We start from the raw sequence: 25,678 nt of genomic DNA on the forward strand, positions 1-25,678 counted from the left end.
TATCCTGGCTCAGAACCATCTGTTTGGCAACTATCAGCTCACCTTTATTCTCCTTCCTCTCCCACATTTCCTCTCCTCTTGACATCTTTAACACTTTCAAAATGATTATTGAAATACATTGACTACATTTGCTATTTGGGAGCATTTAGGAAAGTATTGTAATTAATTCACTTTGTGCAAAAAATGATCATTCTTTCAATCAACCTGTTATTGAGCTAATTTCTGATCCATACTCAGAATAGTTTTGAGGGAGGATTAAGTAAAAGATATAGACCACAAGTTGCTTTAGGAAGAGCACAACAAGCTCAGGACAGCGTGAAAGGAGTACCAAATATTTGCCAGAAAAGCCAGAAAGCAGACAGATTAACATTATGTTTTTTAATCATCTGGCAAAAGTATTCTCCACTACCTCGGAAAAACAATTTTCACAAATAAACAGGGCTGTGTTGTGGTCTTACAGAACAGCAAAACATTACTTCACACTGTGATTGATATGATGCTTTTTTAAAAGCTCCTGCAAATTGCAGGAAAAGCATTACATGTTAAGCAGTCTGGAAACAGTAGTAGGTAGAAACTAAATAAAGTACTGAGGTGAGCAAGAACATCTATGTGATTACTTGCTACATACCCTTAATACTATATAAGTCATATTTAGAGGGCTTACATTATGCAGTTTCTGTCACTTCCACAAATCTCTTACAATACCTTGCCTGGTCGAAATTCCGGGAAGAGCTCTGTAACACTTGGCAACTGTTTGGTAGCATCTCGCTGCATGATTCCTGCAAGAGGAAGTGTGAGTTTGCCTTCCTTGGATTCTGCCTGCCTGGCTTCTTGAGGTCCCATCTCTGACTCAGAATCAGAGCTGCTGCTGAAATCCACCTTGTCAGAGGCAGCAGAGGAAGGAGCAATGATGGAGGGCAAAATGATACCGTCTCCATCTTCAGATACTACAATAGAACAAGCACCTTATAAACAAACACATTTCCTCCCTGTCCCCTAGTACAACCCCATAATGCCACATCTACTGTTTATATCAAGTTATGCAAAAATTAAGCCTTTGCAGGTTTACTGAATACCATTCTGGTTTAACCTTTCATTTTATCCTAAGCGTTCCAGGTGAATTTCCCAGCCACAACTGAGAGGGTGAGATAGAAAAGCAGTTTCATTGACAGTATCAGTATTTTAACAATCACTGGAAATATAGTATTTCACCCTACATTCCAGACAATCCTATAACATTGCATGTCAGGACAAAGACCCACCTTTAGATGCAGTCTGCAGAACAAATTTTGACGATGTGTGGTGCTTGCCGCAGAACGAACTGCTACATAGCAGTGTTTGCTTCCTTCAGACACTCACATTGCCAGAGAGAAGAAGAAGAAGAAGAAGAAGAAGAAAGTCCTCACTCACCAACAGCAGCTCCATCCTTTTCATCTTCTCTCTTTCCAAGTACTGCAGGTGGTGGTGGCGGCGGCATCAACTTGGAATCAATATCTTCACAGTCAGCATCGTAATCATCCTCATCTTCATCTAACCAGTCAGGAAAGAAGACTGCATATTAAGCAGACAATAAAAGGGAACGAGGCACCCTTTCTATTTATACTATCTCATACCTGTCCCAATCTGATGAGAAGACTACATCTTCTCGTTAGTAAGGAGACCATTTTCATTTTGCAACTAGATCCAAAACTCTTACAAGTTCAGTTTCCTGCACAAACTCATTTGCAAGATTTAAATTAAAGAAAGAGTGGGAAGGAGGGAAAAAAGCAAATGGACAGAAACATAACTGAAGTACTTTAAAAATATATATATTTTTTCTGATGTCATCTCCCCTTATTCATGCTTTGCAGAGCAAATAAAGCTGCTAAAAAAGTAAGAAAAATGTGGTTAAAAAGCCCAAGTCTCCTTTACATGCCACTAACCACAATATGTCAACAGAAGAGATAAGTGTGAAGCAGCTTTAATGAATGTGCAAAGGTTTAGCATTCGCACTAGCAGCTACTGAAAGGGAAAAGCTGCATGTTTTCGAAAATCTGTTCTAGGCCGGACAGACATCCCTGGGACCAACAAAAGAACCAAAGTGCCTTCAGCAGAAAGTCATTTCAGGAAAAGAATTCAAGAGTAAAACAGCAGAGAGATATTAAGATCAAAGTGGCTCTCTAAGGGAATAAGGACTTTGTCTTTGAGTATCTCCATGAAGCACTTGGCCTACTGCATAACCATCTTCCTAAGAACACAGCTTAAAGATATATGAGCAGGTATTGGGTATTCTCTGCAGAGGATCCCAGAGCAAAGAGAAGATCCTAGTTTCTCTTCTGAATATAGTTTAACTCTAATGAGGAACTAATTCCTTAAAAAAAAGGAAGATATCAAGCAGTGGCTTCATCCTGTAAACATGGTTTCACAAAAGCTTATATTGGGTTCTTGAAGCAAGGAGTGAAAAGACACAATGTCACCTGAATAACAGACTGTCAATTTTTAGGGTAATGCCCATTGCCCCAGAATACCTTCTACAGCTAGAGTTGTAATGCTAATCATATTTACCTCGTCTTTGAACTGGCTGCAGGCTGCCCATTGCCTGCTTATATCTACGGCTCTCATCTTCTGCCACTTCATTAATATCTGAATAATCAACAGCATCTTCCGTGCTTTTAACCCAGCCTAGGAAAAAAAGAAATCTAGTCACACAAACTTTTATCCTAATATATATTACTAACTTCAGACTTCACTATGTACATATTAATCCTTTCCTATGCTTTCTTTTCCCCTAAAGATTGGGAAGTAACCAACATTAGCACAAGGAACACCTTTCACTTACTCAGTGAAGCTGTTCAGAAGCTCAGAAATAAAGAGAGACATAATAACACTGTGCACTAAATAGGCTTGTTTAACACAGGGGAAAACAGAATAAACTTATTTATGAGGGAGCAGAGAGAAGTTAAAAATAAGAAAAAAAAAAGTATAAAAACTTAAATACAAGCTCTGATCCTGCAGCCCCTCTGTCATTTAACTGCAGGTACCCCAGTGCCTAACCTTCCTCGTCCAGGTGGGCTCCGTCTGCCTCCGGGCTGTCCTCCTCGCTGGCCGTGATCTCAGTGATCAGGTTGCCCAGCCCCAGCACACCCAACCCGGCCAGGTGCTTCTTGGATTCCTGAAGAGACCAGAGACAAGTCTCAGACGGGAAGCTCAGCCGGCTCTGCCAGCCAGGCCGGGCCGATGCCCTAACCGCCTGCTCGGCCCCGTCTTGCAGCCTGCCCCACCGACACCTCCTCCCTGGCCCGCTCCGGAGCCGCGCCGCTGGGACCCCACGCCCTCTCCCGTCACTCAACCCGCGCCGCCGGCTGCACCAGGCCGCGGCGGCGTCTCCCCGGAGCGACACAGCCCTACCTTGTCGAGGACACTGTCCCCCTCCAGCTGCCCCGCCTCATTGATGTTGCCGAAGAGGAATCCAGCCAGCGAGAACGGCTCGGCGCGGCCTCCATCCACCTCCTCCTCGCTCTCCGAGTCTGACATCGCTGCGACGCCCACCCGGAACCGGAACCACGGGCCCAGCCGCCACCGGAGGGAGCCCCCGCCGCCCTGGGCCGGCAAACAGCGCCCCCGCGCGGCCCGGCCACGCAACGTCCCAAGGAAGCACAGAGGCTCCAGCGTCCACCGAAAAATCGTTTATTGCATTTAAGAGAGGGAGTCTGGCTTTCCACGGGAAAGAACTACTTTTAGAACAGGTGCGTTACAAACAGCAGGGTGAGTTAATACGAGAGCCAGAGAGATGAGGAAAGGTTTATTAAAACTTAAATCTGCATAATTTAAAAAAAAAAAAATTTCTTTAAAACTGTTAGCTGTAATACAAATTCTTCTACAGTATAAAATCAAGTTGCCAGTGTATGTATCAGTACCACACTTAAGAGTCTTGGGCTCCCACTGCTGATGGGCGCTCCCCACAGCCCACCTAGGGGTCAGGACCCCTGTGAGATGCAGGCACTCCCCAGGGTCAGCCCAAGCAGCACCGAGATTTCCACAGAAGGAGGTTCACCACTCAGAGACAAAAGCATGGTGAGGCTCTTCTAGTTTAAGTTTCATAGAAATAGCTACAGCTGTAAACTGGAGAAAGCACTTAGATATCTAAGCCTGCCTCATAACACCCTTTGGAAACAGAATTCCCAAACTGTGCAGCTCCCTGTAGACAGCTTCAGCTATATTAAAAACAAACAAACAAAAAAAAAACAACAAAAAAACAACAAACCCACTTAAAATACTTCTGACAAACTTCTACAAAATGAAAGATTAAAATCAGTCTCTTTATAGAGAGTTTCTTCCATTAATTAAGACATACACACTGCTTTTCTATTCAGTAACAAACTGAGGAATCTCAAACAGTTTGGGAAACCTACACAGCCTAACTCGGATTTTCTGATCTCCCAAAAATAAAAAAAAAAAAAAAAACAAACCACCCAACCAAAATCCAGCCATGGGACTGTGTGAAGTTTGTGTTTGTTACCTGCCCACAAAAAAACCAAACAAAAACAAAAACAAATACAAAACCCCATCACCACGCAGGAGGAATGGAATTGGAATGTAGACTGAAGCACTGGACTACTTAAAATAAAATGCACCAAGAACTGTAGGGGAGTGCAGGGGGAAAGGAAGGAGGATCACAAACTGAGAATGCCCACAGAATGGAAAAGCTCATTGGATCCACGCACTCCTGAAGCTGAGTCTCCTGAAAAGCAGAGCCTGCAGGAAACCAGCTGTCAGCCAGCAGGACTTTTGCTTCTGGCAGAAAGTGACAGAAATAACAAGGCATCTAAATTACTATTAAAGAGGTACTCCAAAGTCAGTAAAGAGCTTTTGATGGTGTTCAAAGTTCACTTTCTGCTGATTTTCATCACTACTTGTGGTTACTCTCCTCAACAATGTGCAATCCATTCATTAAGTAATTAGATGAAGATAAAGTGTTCTAGAGTAACATAATCAATAATGTAATCAACTCAAATCAATTGATTAAGTAGTTGAATTTTATCTCACTGTACTCTCTTCCAGTCAACACCAGGATGGCCGCTCTGTGAGCCTACAGAAACAGGGCAGGGTTGTGCAACAATACTTGCTCACAGGATTTTTTTCTCCACAAAATTATTGTAATCCAGTTAGGAATAACCACAAAAGATGCAGAACTGAAAGATTTCAGTACATAAAAAAGCAATTAAAAACAGTAGTAGCTTCAGTACAAAATTGCAAATATACGTAGAAAAAAAAAAAAAAAAAGAGGTGTCTGTTGTTTAAATCAAAAGTCTATTTAAGAGCAGTTCAAACACATCACAAATGTTTTAAAGTACATCTCTGAATGAAGAAAACATTATGGGCTTGTACCAGGGTAACAAGACAGTTGATTTAGGCCTGACTAGCATAAAAAAAACCCATGTGCACTGGCTTAAATAAATACATTTTAAACACAATAAACTATTTACGTGGTTACTGAAATTTACCTACAGAAAATAATCTTGAATTACAAGGCACAGAGTTAATTGCTCCCTGCAAGTCAAGCCCATACTAAAGGCCTACAACTAAAGAAAAGGCAGAACGTGGCGAGTATATGAGTATCAATGAAATACTCCTACACCCTCACAGCCTGCAGGAGGAGCCATATCTGGAACAGCACCACTTCTACAAGTACAAAAGACGCAAAGACACTTCAGGCATTGGCACTTGGTGAAGAAGAATATGCAGAACCTCTAAGCTTCTGCAAACATCACAGATAACGGGTGTTTTGGTGTTGCCTGTGATTAGGCAATGTTTGGAACTCAGTGTTGGTTCACCAGCCACATATACCAGTATTTGGATTAACTGCAGTTTATAATCTATGGGTTGCAGTTCACTGAAGTAGTACCAGTATGAGCATACCTCAGATACACAAAATTGCAGTTAGTGTCAGCATCACTTACACCAGCTGAAGAAAGGCACATCCTCTTCAAAGGCAGGAATTAGGGCACAAATATGAATGTTTCTATCCACCTGGTATTTTTGCCCGTATCAGATCAAGCAAGGTCAAATTAACAAAAGATCCCTAGTAGCCTTGTTGATACATTTTCTGTCATCTTGCTAAAATGAGGCTTTTTTTTCTGTGCAGGGTATACACCACTGCAGTTTTGCATGTGTAGGAATCACAAGAAAGCAAGTTCTGAATCACCAGTTGAGGCTGGAGCTGGACAAAGACAGCACTGTCAACTTCAGACAACAAAGTCCAGTCCAGCACCATCGGTTTCACACAAAGTATCTTTGAAGCATGCTGCTTTCATACCACCAAGCTGTAAGGTTAAATCTAAGGAAGGTCTCATGCGCTCACTCCTCAGCTGGTCCCAGAATCACACAAAGAACAGTGCATATCCTGAAAATAAAAGCCAGCTGCCACTCACTAGAGCTGCTAAAGAAAGTTAGAAAGTACATTAAATAGAACTTCAATTAAAAGAGTCTATAATAACCGCTCACCTAGTAGAGAGGGGAAAACTGCCCAAGAAACCTATCCAGTAACTGGCTAACCATTAGAAACCATCACTGAGTTGCCAGGAAGAAACAAGTGTTTCTGGTTCCTGTAAATAGAACCTCCAAATCACCTGTCAGTGTTCTCCCAGAAAAACAACAACAGAATTTGTTGTAAAAATCTCAGGTGATGGCTCCAAGAACATTAAGAAGAGAAGCAATTAATTCCTCAAGAGCAAACAGGGTGCTTATCAAGTCTCTGGGATTCATCAAAGCGATCACACTGAAAAATCTTGTCTTGAGAAGTGTCATCCCAACTACCTCGGTCAGTCTGAGAAAGTAACCATTAAATTTATTCTCAGGGTGCAAAGTCTCTTTGGACAGTGAAATAAAAACTCGATTTAGAAGATTATGGAAGACTTGCATCTAAACTACTCTTCCAACCTCTCCAATTCAAAACTATGAAAATCACTCATTTGAATTCATTATCCTAAGTTCCTTACATTAGGACAAATAAGCTCCTCCTTCTGATAATAAAAACATTGCAGGTGTTTCCTGGGTCTTGCTCATTGCATTAAATATGCCTTATGCTAACTCTTCATATAAACAATCACAGTTCACGATAAGGTGAATCTCAGTAATATTTCAGGCATTTTTTGCATGTAAACAAATTGTTTTCAAGCTTTAAATTGACAAATTGAAACAACTGGACAGCCAGACTTATGTTTGTAAAACAAATGATATCAGTAAATAAAGGATGGAAAAACAGCAGCTACACTTAAAGAAAAGTTATCAGAATTTGTGCTTTTCAGCAAATCTAGTAACTGATAGCTATCTAGTAAAGAAGTCTGGCTTGAAAGAAGTTCCTTCTTTTATATTCCTCCACTAAATAAGGACAGAAGCCAAGTGATGCCTGGAGAAGCTGGAGACTGGAACTTTAGAAATAAAGTAGATATTTGACCTATCAATTGGAAAAAAAACCAAAACAAAACAAAACAAAAACCACAAAAAAACCCAAACACTTCTGTTTCAGTTTCCCTGAAGCAATAAGACTGCAAGAATTGCATAAAACATTTCTGCTTAGAGCTGTTAGTGCAAGATGCAAATCTTCAATTTAACTCATTAAAGAGCACTCCAAGACTCTAGTCAATATTCAACTTTGAACATCCATCACCCGAGGTAACTACAATAAGACACATTTTCTTGTGTTCTTCTTTGTCACAGGATACAGAACTGCACGCACAGCTTCAGCAAACACCTCCCGGACACCCTCCTGATTCAATGCTGAGCACTCCAAATATTTGACTGCCCCAATTTGTTTAGCCAGCGAAGTCCCCTGCTGCAGAGTAGTGGGAGCCAAGCCTTGCTCTTTCAACTTTTTAACTGTTTCCAGGTCATTTCTCAAGTCTCTCTTCGTGCCAACTAAAAGAATGGGAACATTTGGACAATGGTGAGAAACTTCAGGATGCCATTTGTGCCTCACGTTTGCATAGGAAGAGGGGCTACCAATGGAGAAACAAACGACGAATACATTGGTTTGAGGATATGAGAGTGTGCGCAGGCGGTCGTATTCCTCCTGGCCTGCAGTGTCCCAGAGATTCAGGCTAACTGTCCGGCCATCAACAGTCATTTGGGCACTGTAGTTATCAAACACAGTAGGGATGTACTCTTCTGGGAAGGCATTGGTGGTATAGCTGATGAGAAGACAGGTTTTTCCCACAGCGCCATCTCCAACAACTACACACTTTATAGTCTGCATTCTTTATCCAGAAACGAAGTCCTGCACAAAGCAAGAAAAAAAGTTAGGAAAAGCACACTCAACGACAGCCATTTGAAAGACAGGCTTTAGCAAGTGTTTTTAATATTGCTAACAATTTTTACCACAGCTAGACAAACTCAGTGTCTCAGAAGTCATTATGAAGAGCTCACAGGCTAGAAAGACAATAGTTAAATGGAGACGCAATGAGTTGAGAGCATAGTGACAAATGGCTGCATTCCAACCATGTAAGTACAAATTAGTCAAATTCTCAGTCTTCCCTTACTGTCAGACAGCTTCCCACAGGCAAAGGGACAAGTCCTTAGAGGTACCTGCAAATGGAAAGAATTTATGACCTCAGACCTAGTAATAAGATATTCTGTCATTTGTAGGTTCACACGCACATCTCTGTACACACACACCCCCTCCAAGATTCACACTTCTTGTTTACGTAGTCTACTGCCTGAAGAGTCTACCACCAAGAAAGGTCCAAAAATTATATAATAAATGAAGATACCCATTGCTGGGCTGCATTGGTACTGTTTATTATAGTAATTCGCTCACCTCAGGATCAGACCTCAAGAAAATGCATTATTTAGAGGACCCCAGATAAAAGGTTCATAAAGTAGTACATACAAGAAAAGCTGTTATTTGAACTAAAGCTAGCCATAGTACCCAGATTAGAACACACAAAGAATTTTTTCTAAAGAAGCCAAGAACAGGTTATTCTCACTAATCACTGACAGAACAAGCAGAACTTAATAAGCTTGAGCTACAACAAAGAAAGTTAATACTGAGCGTTAGTACATGCTGTAAAAGATCAGCAATCAGCCAGCCTTCCTAGGCAGACTGGGGAATTGTTACCGGAGAAATTTGACACTTAAAGGCTTCTCTATCCCTTTCCTGATATGTGAAGAGTAGGTTGATAACCAAATGGATATAGCCTAAAACTCAATTCATTCTAAACTTTCATCACATGAACAGCAGGAACTTTGAAAACAGCATGGAATAACTACAAGCAGTCATTTGTTGTACATTGTTCTATGCTGGAGCTTCCACTGCTAGCCTGAACAAGAAAGAACTCGCATCTGCCTTCTCACCCAAATGCCTTTGAGGGACTATTAGTAATCCTCAACTTGCAACCAGCAGCAAATATGCTGCTTCAAACACAAGAAACAAACAGTGGGAGGAACTATATTGCATATTCCAGAAAGATCACAGCTCCAACACCATCAAAATAGCAAAGGGAACATATCAAATTGACCAATAGTGAAGTATTTCACTTATAAAAGTCATGAAACCCTCTCCCTCCAACTTCCTCTTCAAGACCATCCAAATGAATCAACAACTCATTACCATTTAAGTCTCAGCTTTGTCCTTTTTGACAAAGTCTTTATCTGTATCGACATACTGCTGTCTTCCCACTAGGAGCACACATGATTCTCCTGTACTAAGGGAAGATAGACTACCTTAAGCTTTGGCACAAAGCTGCAAAAGGCAACTCAAGTAATATCGACTGTGGTCACTCCTACATGCAGTGCTTCTATCAACATATGTACGCATGCACTATTGAAAACCAATCTGTGGTGGGAAGCCGTGCAGAAACCTTGCTCCAGAAAGACCCAGCAGGACATTGGAGGGGAAGAATTTGGAGGAAAATAAGCAGGAGGAAGATGCAGAAGCAGTTTATCCTTTTTTTTTGAAAATGGCAGGAATTACATTTCTAAAACAACATTAATCACCTGAAATGAAATCTGGTAACTACTTTTCAGCCTTAAGCATACATGTAAGTTTCATTATACATATAAAAAAAAAAAAGTCATCCCTTGTCAAGACTCCAGTCAAACACAGAGAGATATGTATACAATTGTATATTGTAAAGGTAATCAGTAAAATGAAGAACACCACTGACCAGCAAAAGCTGACAGCAGGACTGCATATATTATTCCAGAAGAGTTGCACCAAGATTTTCATTTAACAAGGCTAGAAGGAAGAAAAAGAAAGTTCTGTCAATATTAGAAGCTTAGAAACACTTCTTGCACTTTGCAAACCCCAAAGTTGAAACCTCTTTTAATATAAAGTTACTTAAAACATTACAAATTAAACATTTTAACCATTATATTAATAGAGCTTGAACACCGTTACTGGCAGCATACAAGACAACATAATATTTCTGAACACAAATAGTTTAAGTCCTACAAGCAAACAGTGACAGAAAAGCGAGTGTATTCTAATACCATAACACTGTTCTATCTGAAGATGCAACCGTAACTCACCATCCTAGTCTCTACTGCTGCTCTCCCCGTAGAGCAGATCACTACCTGCTTTGACACGCTGCCATGCTCTCTCCAGCAGCAAGGCTGCCTTCAGACATTTCCAAACTCTTTCTTCTTCCCACCCAGGTAGCATGCCACCTCCTCAGCTGTGACCACACACTGAAAAAGGGTGAGGAGTTGTTTCATTCAGTTTATCAAGTAGTACCACAATTAACTTGCTGGTACAACCAAGCCAGTGGCAGCACATGGCGGGAACGAATCATGGGGGAGGTACACTATATGCTGCTATTGCTACCAAAGTATCAGTGGACTACAGCACAAAGAGCAGGTTTTAAAGCTTATTACTGTGTTTACTTCAAACCACTGAAGTCCTAGAAGATCCTGTCCCAGAAACCTTAATGGTGACCAACAATTCCAGAGCAAAAGTTTTTTCCAAATGAACTACCTGTGCCACAGACTACTATTTTGATCAGTCAATAACAAGTGACATCACAGAGACGGCAGAAATAAGTCAGTTAGATACACGCAATAAAAACTCAACTACAGCAACAAAAGTCTCATGGAGAGCAAGATACACAAAGCCTTTTATATACCCAGTTCCTAGTTTCTAAAAGAAACAAATTGCAAAAATATAGAAACAGATCTCTCTTTAAAACACAAACTACAAGCGCCACCAAGGATTTACACCTCTATGCATTTCTGTCCAGAGCTTTTCAAAGAAAGACAGGGTATTCCAGAATTGCACCCCTACCTGCACACACCAGGCACTGATTGAGGGTCATCACACCAATATTGTAAGACAAGACAGGCAGTTTCATATATTGGTAAACTACAAAGCCACGTGTATCCTGTACCATCACCAGCTAAAATAATTTAATTAGAAATTTTAAATCGGGCTGAATCAAAGTGTGTTACCCAAAGATTACTTTGTTGAGGCTTTATTTAAGAGGTCATTAAGAGGTCATTTTCAATTCAGAGAACAGTAGTAAGGTAACAAAAAAGCCTGAACACAAATGCTCTTCCACAGCATTTCTATCTTGAATTACTTGACTATGGCTTGCATTTTAAAAGAAAGTAGGAGTAGGAAATAACTCTACACAAACATGCCAAAGCATCAGGCTAAGTATGAACTACACAAATACAACTAAAGAGCTTGTACACTTTCGAGTATGCTTCTCTGCAGGGCTCCTGTAAAGTAGGTTGTCTTCACTAAAAGGAATCACGGGTATAGGCAATACGGAAAAACAAAAACGCACCAGGATACACAAAATTTAGAGAAATTAATAAATAAAGAGTAGAAAGAAGCTCCTACACTCCAGAAACCTGCATGTTGTTGTAATCTTAAGGTGTAATTTAAAGATTTACATATTGAAGAAGGTATTTTTTATTTAACCCACAACGAAGCAAATAATACTACCTCCATCAGGCCTTTTCTATTAAACCCATATATCACTTTGTTCAAAATGTATGAAGTCTCTATTTATTTTTTCTTGTAAACAATTTGCCTAGTAATAAAACAGTCATAAAACAGCATAAGACAACGTTCAAATTTGCATGAAAAACTCTTTCTTTCTCAAGCACCCTTAAACTTGGCGCTGCACGCTACTTGAATATAACTGTATGCCAAAAAAAAAAAAAAAAAACCAACCATACTCCAAAACCAAAATTATCAACAAACATTACCAGGAGCAGGAAGCTGGTTTAGGGTTTGTTTTGAGTTTTTTTTGGTGAGCTTCAAAAGAATTTGGGGGGAAAATTTTAAAGATAAAAACTCTACATACAAGAGGGGAACAAGTACTAAAGTACTGAAGTACTGAACAAGAACTGAAGGAGAAAAGTAACAAGAAATGAAAAAGAGAAAAATACAGATTAACACATCAACACATCAAAAACAAGACTTAGCATTTAGAAACAGAAAGCTGGGCACAAGCTTAAAAGCCAAGTTTAAAGGATAATCGGCAAGAGAAAGGAGTGAATGGCAAGTCCAAAGTAGTGAGAGTTAATTTGGTTGCTTAGTCCTGCCAGAGAAAGGACTTTCATTACAGTTAAGGTTGAAGATCATCAGAACATAGAGAGTTCTTGCAGTTACAGCAGAATGGGAATAATTTTCAAAGAATAAAAAAAAAAAAAAAAAAAACCAAACCCAACCAGCTCACGAAGAACAGTTGTGCAAAAATATGTAGATGAGTTATTTCTATCTTGTTCATCAGAGCCTTTGATTTTGAAAACTGGCATTCCTGTTTGGGTTAATTTCCTTCTCAGAAGATGCTGCAAAGTCTGCCTGTACACCTGGTACTTCCTTTGGAATGTGCAAGATTTCAATCAACGTGTCAAGACATCTTCTGGAGAGCCGCTCCTGTTATGATCTAGTTACATATTTTCTGATATCATTAACAGATAGACAGATTGCTCTTCTGTAACTCAGCTGGACATTTGGTGGGGAAATTCACTATTTGGATTTCACTCCCCTCCCCACAAAGCTATCATAAGTGGAATCATAATTTCATATTGCATCAAATTTTTTTTTATGGGAGAGAAAAAACTTCTAGATATTCCCTTTAATACTTCTAAAGGAAAGTTACCTGTCTGCTGAGAGAAGGGAGAAAACAGTGATGGAAAACAGAGAGGAAACATGAACCGGAATTCTTCTGAGGCTTTCTAGATTTATGCTTTTTATACTTCCTGCACTTCAAAAAAATTCTTACAGATGAACTATTTCTTAGCAAGATATGTCTCTGTCCTTGCTATGTTAACACCAGATGCCTCTTTGTTCAGTGGATTTTAGCTTTGATATTGCTCTTCAACAACCTCATCTTCACAGAGTTTGTCAGGTCTTCCGTATCTCTCTTTACAGTTTGGACAAGGCCCCATTTTGGCCAAAAATGAGCAGAAAACACACTAGGAGTTCAGTAGAAATCACCTGTGTTGCTCTGCTCAGCCACTACCTTTGATCAACCCCTCCCTGTCTTGCAGGCTCAGAAGTTTGATACTGCTTTATCAGGAGCAAGCAGAAGTTAAGAGATCAAGATGACTTAATTGTTCATCTTTCAGTAACAAAAACTACCTCAGAGATTGTTCACCCTGTCCACCTGATACGTGAAGTCGGGCAGAAACTTTCAGCAATTAACTGGGTGGGTAAGGTAGTTCTAAATACATCCTACCACACTCACTCATGCAAAGGAGTTAAAAGATTTTTCATGTTTAGCCACCAGACCTGACAAGAAAGAGAAAGGGGGTCTCAGCAGTTTAATCAGGACTGTGTTACTATTCCACATCAGCTCAGCTTACTCATTGTTTGAGGCAAGCACCAAATGAATGGACAAGTGACAGACTTTTAGAATGCACGCCAAGAAAGAGTAAAAAAGTTAAATAGGAGACCTCATCCCTAATACCCTTCAGCAATGAATGACTTACTTGGACTTCTCAGTGCTTTTCTAAGTTTTCACATTGCTTTTTGTCCTGCCATTTACCTGCAAGAGAAACAAAACAATACACAACAACAGCCTGGGGGGGGGAGCGGGGATTAAGTGGTCTACATTAGGTATTTGGGCACCTCAATCACACAAGCCTCAGTGCATCAACACTCTTAATACAGGCACTTATACTCCAAATTTTATAGGACAGCAACAATATTAGTGACCAAATATGAATGACCTTAAATAGATTATCTTTATTGGATAATAAATATTTCCAAAGGGCATCAGAAACAAGCTCCTGAAACAGCTGCACAGCTGTGAAATACCACTACACCTAGGTGCAGCTGCACAGTCATACAGGAAATAAAAACTAGGACTTCAGTAGACATCTGCATCCCTAGTATATGAATGTGACATGTATCCTGCAATAATCAAAAGCTGCAGAGCATTATACTTTACTTTCCTCCTGCAACCACGTGCAGAAGCATAGATGCATCAAAACAGGTATCCTTCACAATTTATTTGAACACAATTGACCCTGACACGCTTCAAGGGCGAGCACAGTAAAGGTGTAAGGCTAAAAGCCAGGACTGTAGGGTTCTGTGCCCAGATCCACTACACATATCCTGGGTGATACAAGCAACTTGCAGAGATTCTGGTTATCACAAGTAGTTCATAAAAAGTGAATAACATATGTCCTTCCTACCTTTTATAGATTCTAGCAAGGCCTATTCATTACTGAAAAAAAGACACTACCTCAGATATGGGGTTCTGTGAAGAGGCACATTAAGCACGTTGTAGGATGAATGATAAATCCAGTTAAAGCATCCCGGATTCCTATTTGAGGTGGAAAAAACCTCTGTTATTCTATCTTCCTATCATCTTTTGTCACCTGGCATTCATTGGCACTCTAAACGCTCTGTATTTTTAAGAAAAGTTGTAACAAAGTCATTGTTGTATTTGAAGGGCAATGTGTATATTGGGAAAGTCTGTGCTTTTTCCTCAAGAAAAAAAAAGCCCATACATACTTGTCATTCTCTTTGACTTCTCCTTCTCTGCCCCCAAATGTCACTAGTGGTTAAAAAATAAAAAAAAATTAAAAAAAAAATTAAAAAAACAACCAAACAAAAAATGCACTTGGTCAATCAATAACAGTTTTCAAAAGGGTCTTCAAACAGTTTTGACACGATTAAAACATTACTCACAAGCCTGCGCGCAATGTGTATTGTATTATGACTTATGCACTACAATACTGCAATCTTTGCCAGCCCCGTTTGCATCAAGTATTGCAGTTCTAAAAAGCCCACAGAGGTTACTAGTGGGCAAGGGATTACTACTAGAGGCAAGGAATCTCTCAGCAGTCTATCGGATTTACACATGCAAGGACAGGAAAGTAAAATAAAAAACAAAACAAAAAAATACTCCTTTTAAAGATATGGATCTTTACATGATATCAAATTTTGTGAAAACACTTTAGACTCCAAAAGAATCACAGCCTCACCACGTAAGCAAATCAAACTGCATATTCAGTTTCCTCCTACTCATTGCAAGCTGCATATTTCATTGTTTTTCCAAGATCTCTAAAGTTCCTTCTAGGAAGAATACTTAAAAGCATCTTTTTACAATGGAAATAATAAGCTAAAATGCCAAATATAAGTGTCTCATAAGCTTAAGTTCCCTGCAGAAAAAATTGTGTGCAGCTGAACACTGGCAAACTGGCCAAACAGAGCCTTCAAGCTATGTATTTTACATTTCACACAAAAGAGAATGTAAGCTTTTTTAAATCAAAAAGTAAGCTTGGGAGAAAGAGCACACAGCTCATGATGCTGGCACAAGGAGCAACTGCACTCCAGCACAGGACATATGCTGCAAGCATAGGGTACACATAAAGAACAAAAGCATTTAAAGCTTTTTAATAACTCAGAGTAAATATGATGGAAATTCACAAGTGTTTATAAGGAGTAAACAGATAATGAGTATGCATTGGTTCTTAAAAAAAAAAAAAAAACCAAAGGGATATCTAAATCAGAAAGAAAGCTGTTCAGAACAAATAAAAAGTAGCATTGCTTCTCAGGGTTTGAAGTTAAGCTAGCAATCCCTCAGTACACGATGTTACAAATACTGAAACTTTATAGGACTTAAGAAGAGAACAGCTAAGCTTATGAAAGAGCTCTGTAGCAGCTGTTAAATGAGACAATAACTGTGACTCCTGAAACTCCTCAGCACTCAGAATATTTTAGATCACTACCTTGCTCTACTTTTCCCAACATAACAATTTCAGTTTTGCACGTTTTAGAGAGCTGATCAAATACGACTAGTCTTAAATATCCCCGTAAAGGAAAATCCACTCTCAGCACTGAAACAAGAGACCTTTAGAAAAGGCGAACTCATATGCCAACTACTGGGAGCAGAGGTCGCCCTAAATCTGCGACGGCACTCCTAATGTGGATTAGCATTAGCCTGACTTCAGAAAGCCCAGCCCAACTCAGCCGCTGTGGAAGAGGGAAGAGCGGGACTTGCCCAGGGGGCCATTCCTGCTTCCCGTACGTCCCTAAGCAAGAAATGGTACCAGGGAAAAACTTGTTCCAAAACACTTCTCTTCCTCTGCGCCTCCAGCATCGCCGGGGCCCCTGATTAGCACACTTACCTCCACGACGACCGCCGAGTCGGGAAGCCGAGACCTGCCCTCCATCTCCCGCAACCTCTAGAAACTACGAAAACACCGCGCCCCGCGGCCGAGGGAGCGATCACTCCCAGGTTCGCCCTGCCTTCCTCCGTGCCCGGCTGCCTCCCCAGCGGGGCAAGGGCCAAGGAGCCGCGAGCAGCCTCCCCCGGGACTGAAACCGACATCGCTGCAGCTCTCAGGCCGGGAGAGGCCGGCGTCGGCCCCGGCCCGCCGCCCCGCTGACAGCGTGGGCGGCGGTGGCCGAACGCGGATGATCATCGCCCCCAGCGCGCCGCCTGCCCCGCACTCCGCCCGCAGACACGCAGAGTACTCAGGGACCGCGGAGGCCGCTGCTTCGCCGCTGGGCCGGGCTCCTCGCCACCGCACTTCAGTTCACCTCACAGCCCCTCAGGGCCCGCAACGGGCCGGGCCGCGACGCGCGAGGAGCCCGAGGCGCCGCCCGCCCCCGCGCCCTGACATCGCGCCCCGGCATCGCGCCCCTGCCGCCCGCCGTCCTGACGTCCTCCCGCCCCGCGAGGCCTGCACTCACCTCCGTGCCGCCGGCAACCGCTGCTCCCAGGGCAGCGGGGGACCCTAGATTCGGCTGCAGCTCCGCGCCCGCCCGTACCGCCGCCGCGCGCACGCGCGCCGCGCCCGCCGCGCGCAGGCGCCCCCCGCCGCGCCACCGCCCCCGGAGGGCCCGCCAGGGGGCGCCGCGGCGGGAGGGCGGGGCTGCGCGGCCTTTCCCGGTGCAGGGAGCGGCGCGTTCAGCGGGGCGGGGCGGGACTCGGGCGGGTCAGAGAGCGGCGCGCGTGCCTCGTGGGCCTCTGCCGTCGGGCTTTGGTACCCGAATGTTTTAGTACAGTCGGCAAATGTTCTGCGTCGCCCTCTGCCCCCTTTCCCAGCGCGGAGAGCTGTTGCACAGCGAAACCCCCTCGGGGCTGGCCTCCTTGTCTCCCGTTGCTTGGTCGGTACCGACCTCTCGCATCCAGGCAGTTTCACGCCTATAAAGGTCTTTGAAGAGGAGGACGTCAAGTCCCTCCTGGAGCCGGAGGCAGCGATGACGTTTCCTTCACGCCCGCAGCTGCCATCTCCGTCCCGACCCTTCCCGGGCACGGCTGCCCTTCCCCACCGCCGGGGCCGGGGGAGGGCGTTGAGCTCACCTCGCTCTACGCCCCCGAGAAACGCCAGAAGGGGCGGGCTGTGAGCAGACGGGCGCCAGGGAGGCCCGGCACAGGCTGCCTGAGGTGCAGACAAGGGGGATTCTCCCGTTGTCCTCCCTTGGCCCGGCACAGAAGAGGGAGACACAGATGGCAGGATTCAGCCCACTGACATTTAAGTGCCTATTGGGAACTTCAGAGTATAACCTTGCTCTGGGTCTTTATTACTTGCCCCTTCTAGCCAGGGAAGAGGGCGTGCTGCAGCCTGCACGTGGCTCTGGGCTGAGTCTGCTCCTCTGGAGCTGGTGCCAAGGTCCCTGGCAGCTCGGGAGCCAGCACTGCTCAGCTGTTGAAGCGCTTGGCTGTCAATTGCTCGGTGTTCCCAGCTCCACCTCCTCATCTTCCTCCTCTGACCAGCTCAAGCCGTCATCGGAGTCCTCCTCCTGCGCTGCCCCAGGCCCCTCTGCGTTGGCAGCTTCCTTCTGCTCACCACGGGAGTGCAACCTGCTTCGAGGGAGCTCCAGCGTGGCCCAGGAGCCGGGGCTGGCTTTGCAAAGCGTGATCTCCACCTTGTTTGGGACCATGCTCACAAAACTCCTCTCTGTTTCAATGACCTAGAGAGAGGGAAAAGTGAGCTGGGGAGGGCAGGCAGCAAATGCCCATCCATCCCATTACTGGCAAAGCACTGCCCCGGGAGAAAAGAGGAGAGATGTCTCCTCATGTGCCAGAAGACAGAGCAGGATGAAACCTGGGCTGCAGCTGAGCTTCCCAGTGTCAGGTCTAAGCAGCACGGGAAAGCTCAGCTAGCCGCAGCCATGCGCAGGGCTGCAGTACAGGCCTGTACCCATGGCAGTGATCTGTGCTGAGGCACAGCATACGCACAGGCATACCCACACCCAGCACAATCTGCTGCCTGCAGGCACAGGCAGCACACGCCACACACCAGAAATAAAGGCAAGAAATGTGCATGCAAATTCCTGACTCTCTGCGCCTCCCCAGCCAGCAAGCAGATGAAAGATCAGAGAGCAAGTCTCTCCCCTTACGCTGCTGCCTGCCCACAGGCACAGCAGGATTGCAGGGGGAGACAGGGACCTGCCGGGCCAAGGACCCTTTAGGGCACTCTGGGACCAAACCCAGAACACCTACATAAACAGCAGTGATGTCCAGCTCATGTCTTAGCCCATGACTGTGCAGCCACCAGCAGCCTCCGAAACAGCCCTCCTCACAAACCCTGAGGTGTTTCCTAGCACACACGGCTCCCAGAGGTTCCCAACAAGAGCAAGCCAGCGCTGTCAGAGCATTTACAAGAAAGTAGCCAAATAGGCACCAAGCCCAGGCACAGTCCTGGCTGGGGGACGCACCCCCCGGCAGGGGGTGCCACCACTATGGGATCAATAGAGAAAAACCTAATTTCCCCATCAGCCTTTGCTGCTATAGAAAACTGGAGCTCTGGAAATAAATAAGTCCTGTCTGCTGCAACAGCTGTGGTGGACCTGTGTTCTCCACAAGGCTTTGAGAGTTGGCAATGAATCACATCAAGAGAGGGCCTATGAAATGTCTGTTTGTGCCACAGATGTGCAAGCGGGGGAGGACATGGCATCCTGGGGGGCACAGCATTTCTGTACAATAATACAGTCAAAGTCTGCCTCATGCTCCATACACAGGAAGGACCATACAGAAATTGCAGCAACAACCATTTTGCTGCTTTTTCAAGTCTGAGAGTCCTGACTACGCAGAGAGCAATTTTCCTTACTGGTAGCCTGTGTTTGGGGCTGCAAATGCTTCTCCCAGAGCACGGGCTGCCTTGCAGCATTGCAGCCCAGCTGCACACAGACTACTGGAATAGGGAAATCAAAATAAACAGGATCTTACCCCCCAGAGATCCAGTTCTGCCTGGAAAATCTTATTCCCTTCAAAGATGACGTGAACATCAAGCTGTAAGATCAACAGAAATTTATCTGTGTGGATAGCACAGCACTGCCAGAGCTCTTCCTCCAGACAGTGCAGCTGCCTCCCAGCACCATAACGCATCCCATATCCTGGCTCTGGTGTAATGGTCTGGTGATCCCCTTGGCACCTGGGAGCATTTCACCCCCTTCAGTGCATGCTGGGTTCACCTCTGCCACCAGTCAAGGGCTTCAAGGCCAGCTTCAGCGAGTAGCTTCGCTGAGAGTCACTGAGTCAGAGTGGCTAGGCAGATGATGCTGCAGCAGCAAACTTGCTGGGCACACAGCTCGGGTATGGCAGGTCAGCAGTGCCAACTCTGACTGCAGCAACAGACCAAACAGGCCATCAAAGAGTGCCAGGCACCCAGCTGGCTCCTGGCTGTTGGCTCCTCAAAATCAGGTGCCATGAAAGCATGCATCCCCAGGCCAGCTCTGCTGGCCCCACTCACCACGGTGTGGTTGGCTTTCACGCTGCTGAGGGCAGGTAGGGGGTTCTTGGCATAGATCGTCACCACCACCTGGCTGCTGGTTTGGTGCCAGTCCTGCCGGCATGACACTGCCTTCTTGTCCTGCCAGAGGGAGGAACACAGCACTGCACACCCCAAACAGAGATTTCTCTGCCAGAGGATGCTCCTTTGCTCGTCTCCTTCACAGAGCACTGGCTGAGGTCAGCATCAACTAAACAAGATAAAACCCTGCCTTTCATGCAGGTTTTTGAGGGGAGGTGATTCATGCGAAGGTGGGCAGACCCTGCCATACAACATGAGCCATCTGTGCTGTGCTTGGGGTTGCTCCAGAAGGACATGCCAGGGACATGCCAGGGACTCTTGTTCCAGAGTCACTCTGCAGTGCCAGCTCATAGGCGCTGTGCACAGTCAGGAAACACAGCCTACAGGACAGTGCAGGGGCTGTTGCTGAATATGGATCCTGCCATCATGCTAAATTTGAGAGACAGATGTCCAACTGGCCATGATTCACCTTTCTTCCACAGGACCCCCACCTGATCTGTGCCACAGGCAGTTTTGGCCCCACCAGGCATTTCTGAGCATCACCAGGAGACAGACCCCCTGCAGCCCTCAACATTGCCAGCCAAAGAAATGCCCCAGGGGGAATCCCAGCCCCAAACTCAGGTGACAATTAGCACAAAGCATCTGCATCACAACATCACAGTTCATTCACTGTAGCCTCCTTTACATTCACTGTATGTTTTCTGCTCCAGGACAAAGAACAGACTGGGCTCAAAAGGTGTTGCTCAGGGCAGTGCTAACTCAAAGGAACATGATGCACTTTCAGGGATATCCTGGGCCACTTTGATGCCACTTTCCTAGCTCAAGCCTGTTTCCAGCCAAGAGCTTTCCTGGAGAAACTTACATACACACACACAATATTGGGAATTGGGATCTTCTCCCCATTGCCCTGCCAAAACATCATGTCACTATGTAGATGAGGAAGCAGTCGCAGAGGGAAAGCTTAATTAAAACCATATTTAGTCATCTGCAGTCATCTGTCAAAACTTTGAGGGTTTTTTTTTTTGCAGGGCTTTTCCCATGCTCAGCTGCCTATCCCTGTGTGGCAGTCTGCAGCACGGGATATGCAGTGCCAGGGGCCAACTGCTGCCTTGTTCAGCTTCCTATTGCACATCTCCCTGTTGAGTGTGAGAGCCAACACATTTTGTGAATGCAGGAGCAGCATTTTAAACAGCAGATGGGTGAAGATTAGGCATTCAAACCCTGCGCAGTTGTCTCCTGAAGGTTATGAAAATTTGGAGGATTAAATGGAAAAACCCATGTGAATGCAGAACAAGGAAAGAAGCACCCCTTGCATGCCAGTAACGGCACTTTCTCACACGAGTCACCCCTGCCAGGAGCCCCCTTACCCCTTTCTGGGTCCAGCAGTGCCGCCTGCTGCTGCAGCCCGGCTGCTCCAGGAAGGTGCTGAAGTCTGTTGTTTTTACTCTGCAGCAGCTCCAGTACTTCATCCTGAGGAGAGCAGGATGACCTGAGTGGGGAGCGCTCAAAGGGAGTGGGAGAGAGGACCACAGCGGGCTTTGGGGTGGTAGGGGAGAGGGGCTCAGAACCAGCAGCTCCCCCTGCCCACCTGTCCCCTGGAGGGATGTCATTCACGACTGCACCAGCTGTGCTGCTGAGGCCACACAACCTTGCAATGAGGCACTTTCAGCTCTCAGCAGTGTCAGTTTTCTCCCTGGTAAAGCCTTGTTTCTTACCCTTCACGGAAGACAGGAACACCAGGGTGGAAAGTACAAACCTCTGTATTGCTCTCTGGGCCCTGGTAGATCTGTGGAGCAAGAAGCAGAGCATAAGTTTCAGCTGTGCTCATGGCATGGCACATCGTGGTGCAACCAGGCATCTTCGCATCAGTACCCATCCCTGCATAGGGCACAACACGATGCCCAACATCACCCTTTCAGCGGGGCCAGCATCTTTGAGAACTCTCTCTGTGACCATACCCAGCCAGCAACCTGGCACTGGTCCCCGCTCCATGCTGCAGGGCAGCCACCCTCACCTCACCGGGACCCCCGTGTCATTCCCACAACCCTGGCAGCAGCCCTTCCCTATGCCCTCTCTCAAAGATAGCCTGGTCCTAGCCTGAGGCTAGGCAGCACCGGGACAGTGGGCAAGTTTGGACACCGCAGAAACTCGCTCCAAGGTGCAAGGCGCCATTTGTCCATCCTGTCCGTTCTCCTCCTTCCCAGAGTGTGTCAATCTCATGTCCTCATCCACCTCCCACCTTTTAGTCCCTGCTTGCTCCCCTCTCTGCTGCTTTCCAAGCATGCTGGCCCTCCCACAGCTTGGTCCCTCCAGTGCATGCCTCAAAGCAGGCAGTCAGTCCTGCAAAAGGCAGCCTTGGGGCAAGTTAGAAAGTGGGCTGTGCTGCATTAATTAAATGCAGGTGGGAATTACTCCACATGCATTTTACCTGTATACCCATATCCTGAATATGTGCTATATTTCATTGCAAGTAATTAGCAGCAGTGAGCCACAAATGTACCACCAATCCAGGAACCTAGAAGCCTCTCGCAGGAATGTGGCTGGGAGGCAACAGAGGCAGCTGCTCCAGGGATGGGAGGAGCAGGAGCACATGGAGCCGATGGGCACTGCCACCTCCCATCTGCCCGGCACCTTACTCTGCACCTGGTGGCAGCTGGGAGATGAGCTCCCATGCTGAACCTGCGATGCTCTCAGCCATGCAGCGCAGACAGTGCAAAGATGGGACCTTGCTGGGTACTCACCGCCTTGCAGGCTGCATTCTTGCAGGTGGTGCCAGTTCTCACCTGGGCAGCTGCCTCCCCTACGAGAGCAATGCAGCTTCACCCTGGGGCATGCACCGCCCACACCTGCCCCCAAACCCTCCTCACCACCCCGCTGCCAGCCCCCCAGCTTAGCATATGTGGCCCCTCAGCACACTCCACTGCAATACACCTCTGAGACCCAGCTCTTTGGGTTTGCAGGTGGCTGAGCATGCAGCACTCGTCTTCCTGTGCTGGACCTGCCATGCTGAACTTGCCACATGCAACCCCACTGCCATCCATCAGCTTGTCACTACCTGTGCAACTGCCCTCAGATGCCTCATCCTTGGAGGACAGGTTCAGTTTTTCCAGTGCCTGCTCCAGAGACCTGGACACTTTAATTGGCAGCAGTTGTCTTGGCTCATCAGAGCTGGGAAACAGCAGCAGCAAAGGCCAAGTGAGTTTTGGTTTGGTTTTTTTTTGTGGTTTTTTTTTTTTGTTGTTTTGTGTTTTTTTTTTTTTTTCAATTTAAGTGTCAATGCCTCTCCTGTGGAAGCAGCAGGGCAGGACACATGCAGAAGAAGCAGCACAGCAGGGTGACATTCTTAGCTGGGCCAATCTCACCTTGGTCTTTCCCGCTGCATCTTCTCAGTTGATTTTGGTCCTTGGATGATGAGCTCCTCCACTGGTTTGGCCTTTGACTTGTGTGAGGTCTCCTCTTGGCTGAAAGGCTCAGATGGCTTCTCCTTGCTGTGAAACCCCTTTGTGCACCCCTGAGCAGCAGAGGCAAGCCTGATGCCCACTTTGCCCTCCCTAATCTGGCGGTTGCTCTCAAATCCTGTGAGTTTCCATGCTCTAGTGGCTCTGTGTCCTGCAGGGATGGGCTCTGACTGTGCACCAGGACAGGGGTTGTGTTCGCAGAGATTCCCAGGGACAGGGTAGTCTGGCAGCCTCACCAGGGCCATGGCAGAGAGGTCCCAGCTATGTTGCACCTCAGCCTGGCAGCTGAAGGGCAGCAAAAGTCTCCCCCATGTCCCCAGGGCCTCTGCTGCCTCCTTCCCCCCACCCAGGACCACTCAGACATTCACAGCTCTGCTGGAGCTTGAGGCATTTGTGTTCATCCTATAGGATCCTGGTTGGGGATCCCAGCCCCTTCCAGCACCCTTCTCTGGGAGCACCTGCCTGCACTTTGGGAGCAGCACTCTTGCTTGCAAGCTCCTTGGAAACAGATAGCAGATCCCCGGTGGCAGGGCAAAGGGGGCAGCCATGATGTGGGATGGGTATGGGACAGGATAGGACAGGGCAAGGGCAAGGAGGAGAGGATGGAGGAGCAGGAGTTGCATTTAGGCTTGTAGGTTGCTCACCTTTATAGAAAGGAACTCAGAAAAATCTGTTGTGCGCTTCTTGCAACAAGACCAGCCCTAGGCACCAGGAGATGACAAACTGGTCAGGTGTCGGCAATCCTACCAGGCACAAGGTCTCCCCCTGCAGCTGCAGCCTCGGCTCCTGCCCCACTCACCTTCAGGGCATCATGGAAGATGGGGACACCTGGGTGATACAGGCAGGAATCTGAAAAGGGAAAATCAGGCAGAACCTTTCAGGATGAGCAGTCTTGCCCATGTGTGACAGCTGGCAGCTCCTGAGCCAGCTCCTGCCATGCAGGCTGCCTGCACTGGGCTCGTCTTAGCCCTGCTTAGCAGCTCAGGACACAACATGGAGGCTGAGGCCACAGACCGGGAAAGTGGTACACATTCCCTCTCATCCCAGTGCAAGGCAGATGAGCCCACTTACCTTTGGTGTTGTGCTCAGGATCAAACCTCTGCCCGCAGCCCTTGTTACAGCACAGCGACGCCATAGCTCAGGCGTACTCGTGGCGTCCTTTATTCATTCCACAAAAATCCCATCAATCTCATCCCTGCCCGTGATCCCCTCTCTGCTTCCCCGCAGTTTCCAGCCCAGGCACTGGGAAGTAGCTTTGCCTATCTTTAGAGGCAGCCAAAGGAGGTGGCTGGTAACTGGAGAGCAGGCTAAATATGGACATAGCAGCTCAGCAGCTGATGAGACCCGAGACCTGGCACCCATGTTATCTCGAGAAGCATTTCTGTCCTGCCTCTGCACTCGGCAGAAGGAATGGGTACTGCAGGGTGGCTCCGCACCTGGAGCAGGCAGGGCATCCGGAATGGAGGCATCAATACCACCCCAGTGCTCACGCTTAGCTCAGGGCAACCTGTGACTTATCTTGACCAGCTGCTTTCAGTTTCTTTAGCATTTATAGAAGCAGCTGAAAGTTTCCTGCAAAGGAAGGGAAGAGACTTCCCAGAGTCTCAGGGCAAAACCTATGCTGATCTCCTGCAGCACCAAAAGGCACAACCGTCTGCTAGACAGAGGCATGAGTGGACCAAAGCAGTGCATATGACCAAGACATCCTTCGATGCAGGGTCTTCTGCAACCCAGGGGTGAAATCTATTCCCTAGAAGATCATTGTCATCACAGAAGAACAGTGCAAAATGTTATGTGAACTCATACCCAGGAGGGGTTTGCTTGGACTCTCTGCTCGCATTCTGAGACCCAAGGGTTTTCCTCTACAACCAGGAAACCCTGTTGAAATAAAAAATTTTTCTTAGTTCCTATAAGCACCTAAAACAAGTACTATCTTCTTTTTGTTGTTCTTGTTTGCAGAGACAGCTGTTTCCTGGGTGCTGCCCTGACCTACTGGGGCAGACAGCATTTGGACAGCA

The 25,678-nt window shown here is 46.0% G+C and overlaps 3 protein-coding genes across 13 annotated transcripts in view; all 3 read right to left on the minus strand.

Annotated features, from left to right (window-relative positions):
• TAF1 (TATA-box binding protein associated factor 1) overlaps window positions 1-3,526 on the minus strand; it is a 32,467-nt gene extending 28,941 nt beyond the window's left edge. For 2 of the 5 annotated variants that reach the window (XM_086756098.1, XM_086756096.1), the window contains exons 1-5: window positions 3,388-3,526; window positions 3,034-3,151; window positions 2,545-2,661; window positions 1,411-1,530; window positions 706-947 (exon numbers count right to left, since the gene is read on the minus strand). In XM_086756098.1, the coding sequence (XP_086612224.1) occupies window positions 706-947; window positions 1,411-1,530; window positions 2,545-2,661; window positions 3,034-3,151; window positions 3,388-3,513 (723 nt within the window). In that variant the 5' untranslated portion in view covers window positions 3,514-3,526. Of the gene's footprint in view, window positions 1-705; window positions 948-1,410; window positions 1,552-2,544; window positions 2,662-3,033; window positions 3,152-3,387 lie in introns of all 5 variants that reach the window. The other 3 variants (XM_086756097.1, XM_086756095.1, XM_086756099.1) reach the window with 2 other exon arrangements.
• Window positions 3,527-7,326: 3,800 nt separating this feature from the next.
• On the minus strand, window positions 7,327-17,266 carry LOC104475528 (rho-related GTP-binding protein RhoG). Of its 6 annotated transcripts, none has more exons than XM_086756505.1 (4): window positions 17,138-17,266; window positions 10,507-10,665; window positions 10,143-10,213; window positions 7,327-8,562 (listed from the first exon to the last, which is right to left on the minus strand). In XM_086756505.1, the coding sequence occupies exon 4, from the start codon at window positions 8,231-8,233 to the stop codon at window positions 7,658-7,660; it is 576 nt and encodes a 191-aa protein (XP_086612631.1). In that variant the 5' UTR covers window positions 8,234-8,562; window positions 10,143-10,213; window positions 10,507-10,665; window positions 17,138-17,266; the 3' UTR covers window positions 7,327-7,657. The 6 variants fall into 6 exon arrangements, with proteins under 6 accessions (XP_086612631.1, XP_086612633.1, XP_086612635.1 ...); XM_086756507.1 differs by lacking the exon at window positions 10,507-10,665 and having other exon boundaries at window positions 7,327-8,254; window positions 8,517-8,562; window positions 17,138-17,233; XM_086756509.1 differs by lacking the exon at window positions 10,507-10,665 and having other exon boundaries at window positions 7,327-8,254; window positions 17,138-17,233.
• A 640-nt stretch (window positions 17,267-17,906) lies between these two features.
• ITGB1BP2 (integrin subunit beta 1 binding protein 2) lies at window positions 17,907-24,886 on the minus strand. 2 transcript variants are annotated; one of them, XM_010125559.2, is made up of 11 exons: window positions 24,732-24,886; window positions 24,460-24,509; window positions 24,305-24,361; window positions 23,565-23,713; window positions 23,258-23,370; window positions 22,944-23,002; window positions 21,918-21,988; window positions 21,570-21,672; window positions 20,143-20,262; window positions 19,620-19,682; window positions 17,907-18,361 (listed from the first exon to the last, which is right to left on the minus strand). In XM_010125559.2, exons 1-11 carry the CDS (start codon window positions 24,793-24,795, stop codon window positions 18,113-18,115), a joined length of 1,098 nt encoding a protein of 365 aa, XP_010123861.1. In that variant the 5' UTR covers window positions 24,796-24,886; the 3' UTR covers window positions 17,907-18,112. The 2 variants fall into 2 exon arrangements, with proteins under 2 accessions (XP_010123861.1, XP_086612364.1); XM_086756238.1 differs by lacking the exons at window positions 22,944-23,002; window positions 23,258-23,370 and having other exon boundaries at window positions 21,959-21,988.
• Between the last annotated feature and the right edge of the window lie 792 nt (window positions 24,887-25,678).

Source organism: Chlamydotis macqueenii, chromosome 11 (assembly GCF_036417535.1).
Source record: "Chlamydotis macqueenii isolate bChlMac1 chromosome 11, bChlMac1.mat, whole genome shotgun sequence".
Taxonomy (NCBI): Eukaryota; Metazoa; Chordata; class Aves; order Otidiformes; family Otididae; genus Chlamydotis; species Chlamydotis macqueenii.

Bases quoted from the DNA above. Each gene is read 5' to 3' on its own strand.
- ITGB1BP2 (XM_010125559.2), bottom strand. From the start codon at position 24,795: ATGGCGTCGCTGTGCTGTAACAAGGGCTGCGGGCAGAGGTTTGATCCT. The intron at 23,371-23,564 runs GTGAGATTGGCC...GCTGTTTCCCAG, and splicing joins ATGCAGCGGGAAAGACCAAG to CTCTGATGAGCCAAGACAAC. The intron at 20,263-21,569 runs GTAAGGGGGCTC...TCCCTCTGGCAG, and splicing joins ACTGCTGGACCCAGAAAGGG to GACAAGAAGGCAGTGTCATG.
- LOC104475528 (XM_086756505.1), bottom strand. From the start codon at position 8,233: ATGCAGACTATAAAGTGTGTAGTTGTTGGAGATGGCGCTGTGGGAAAA.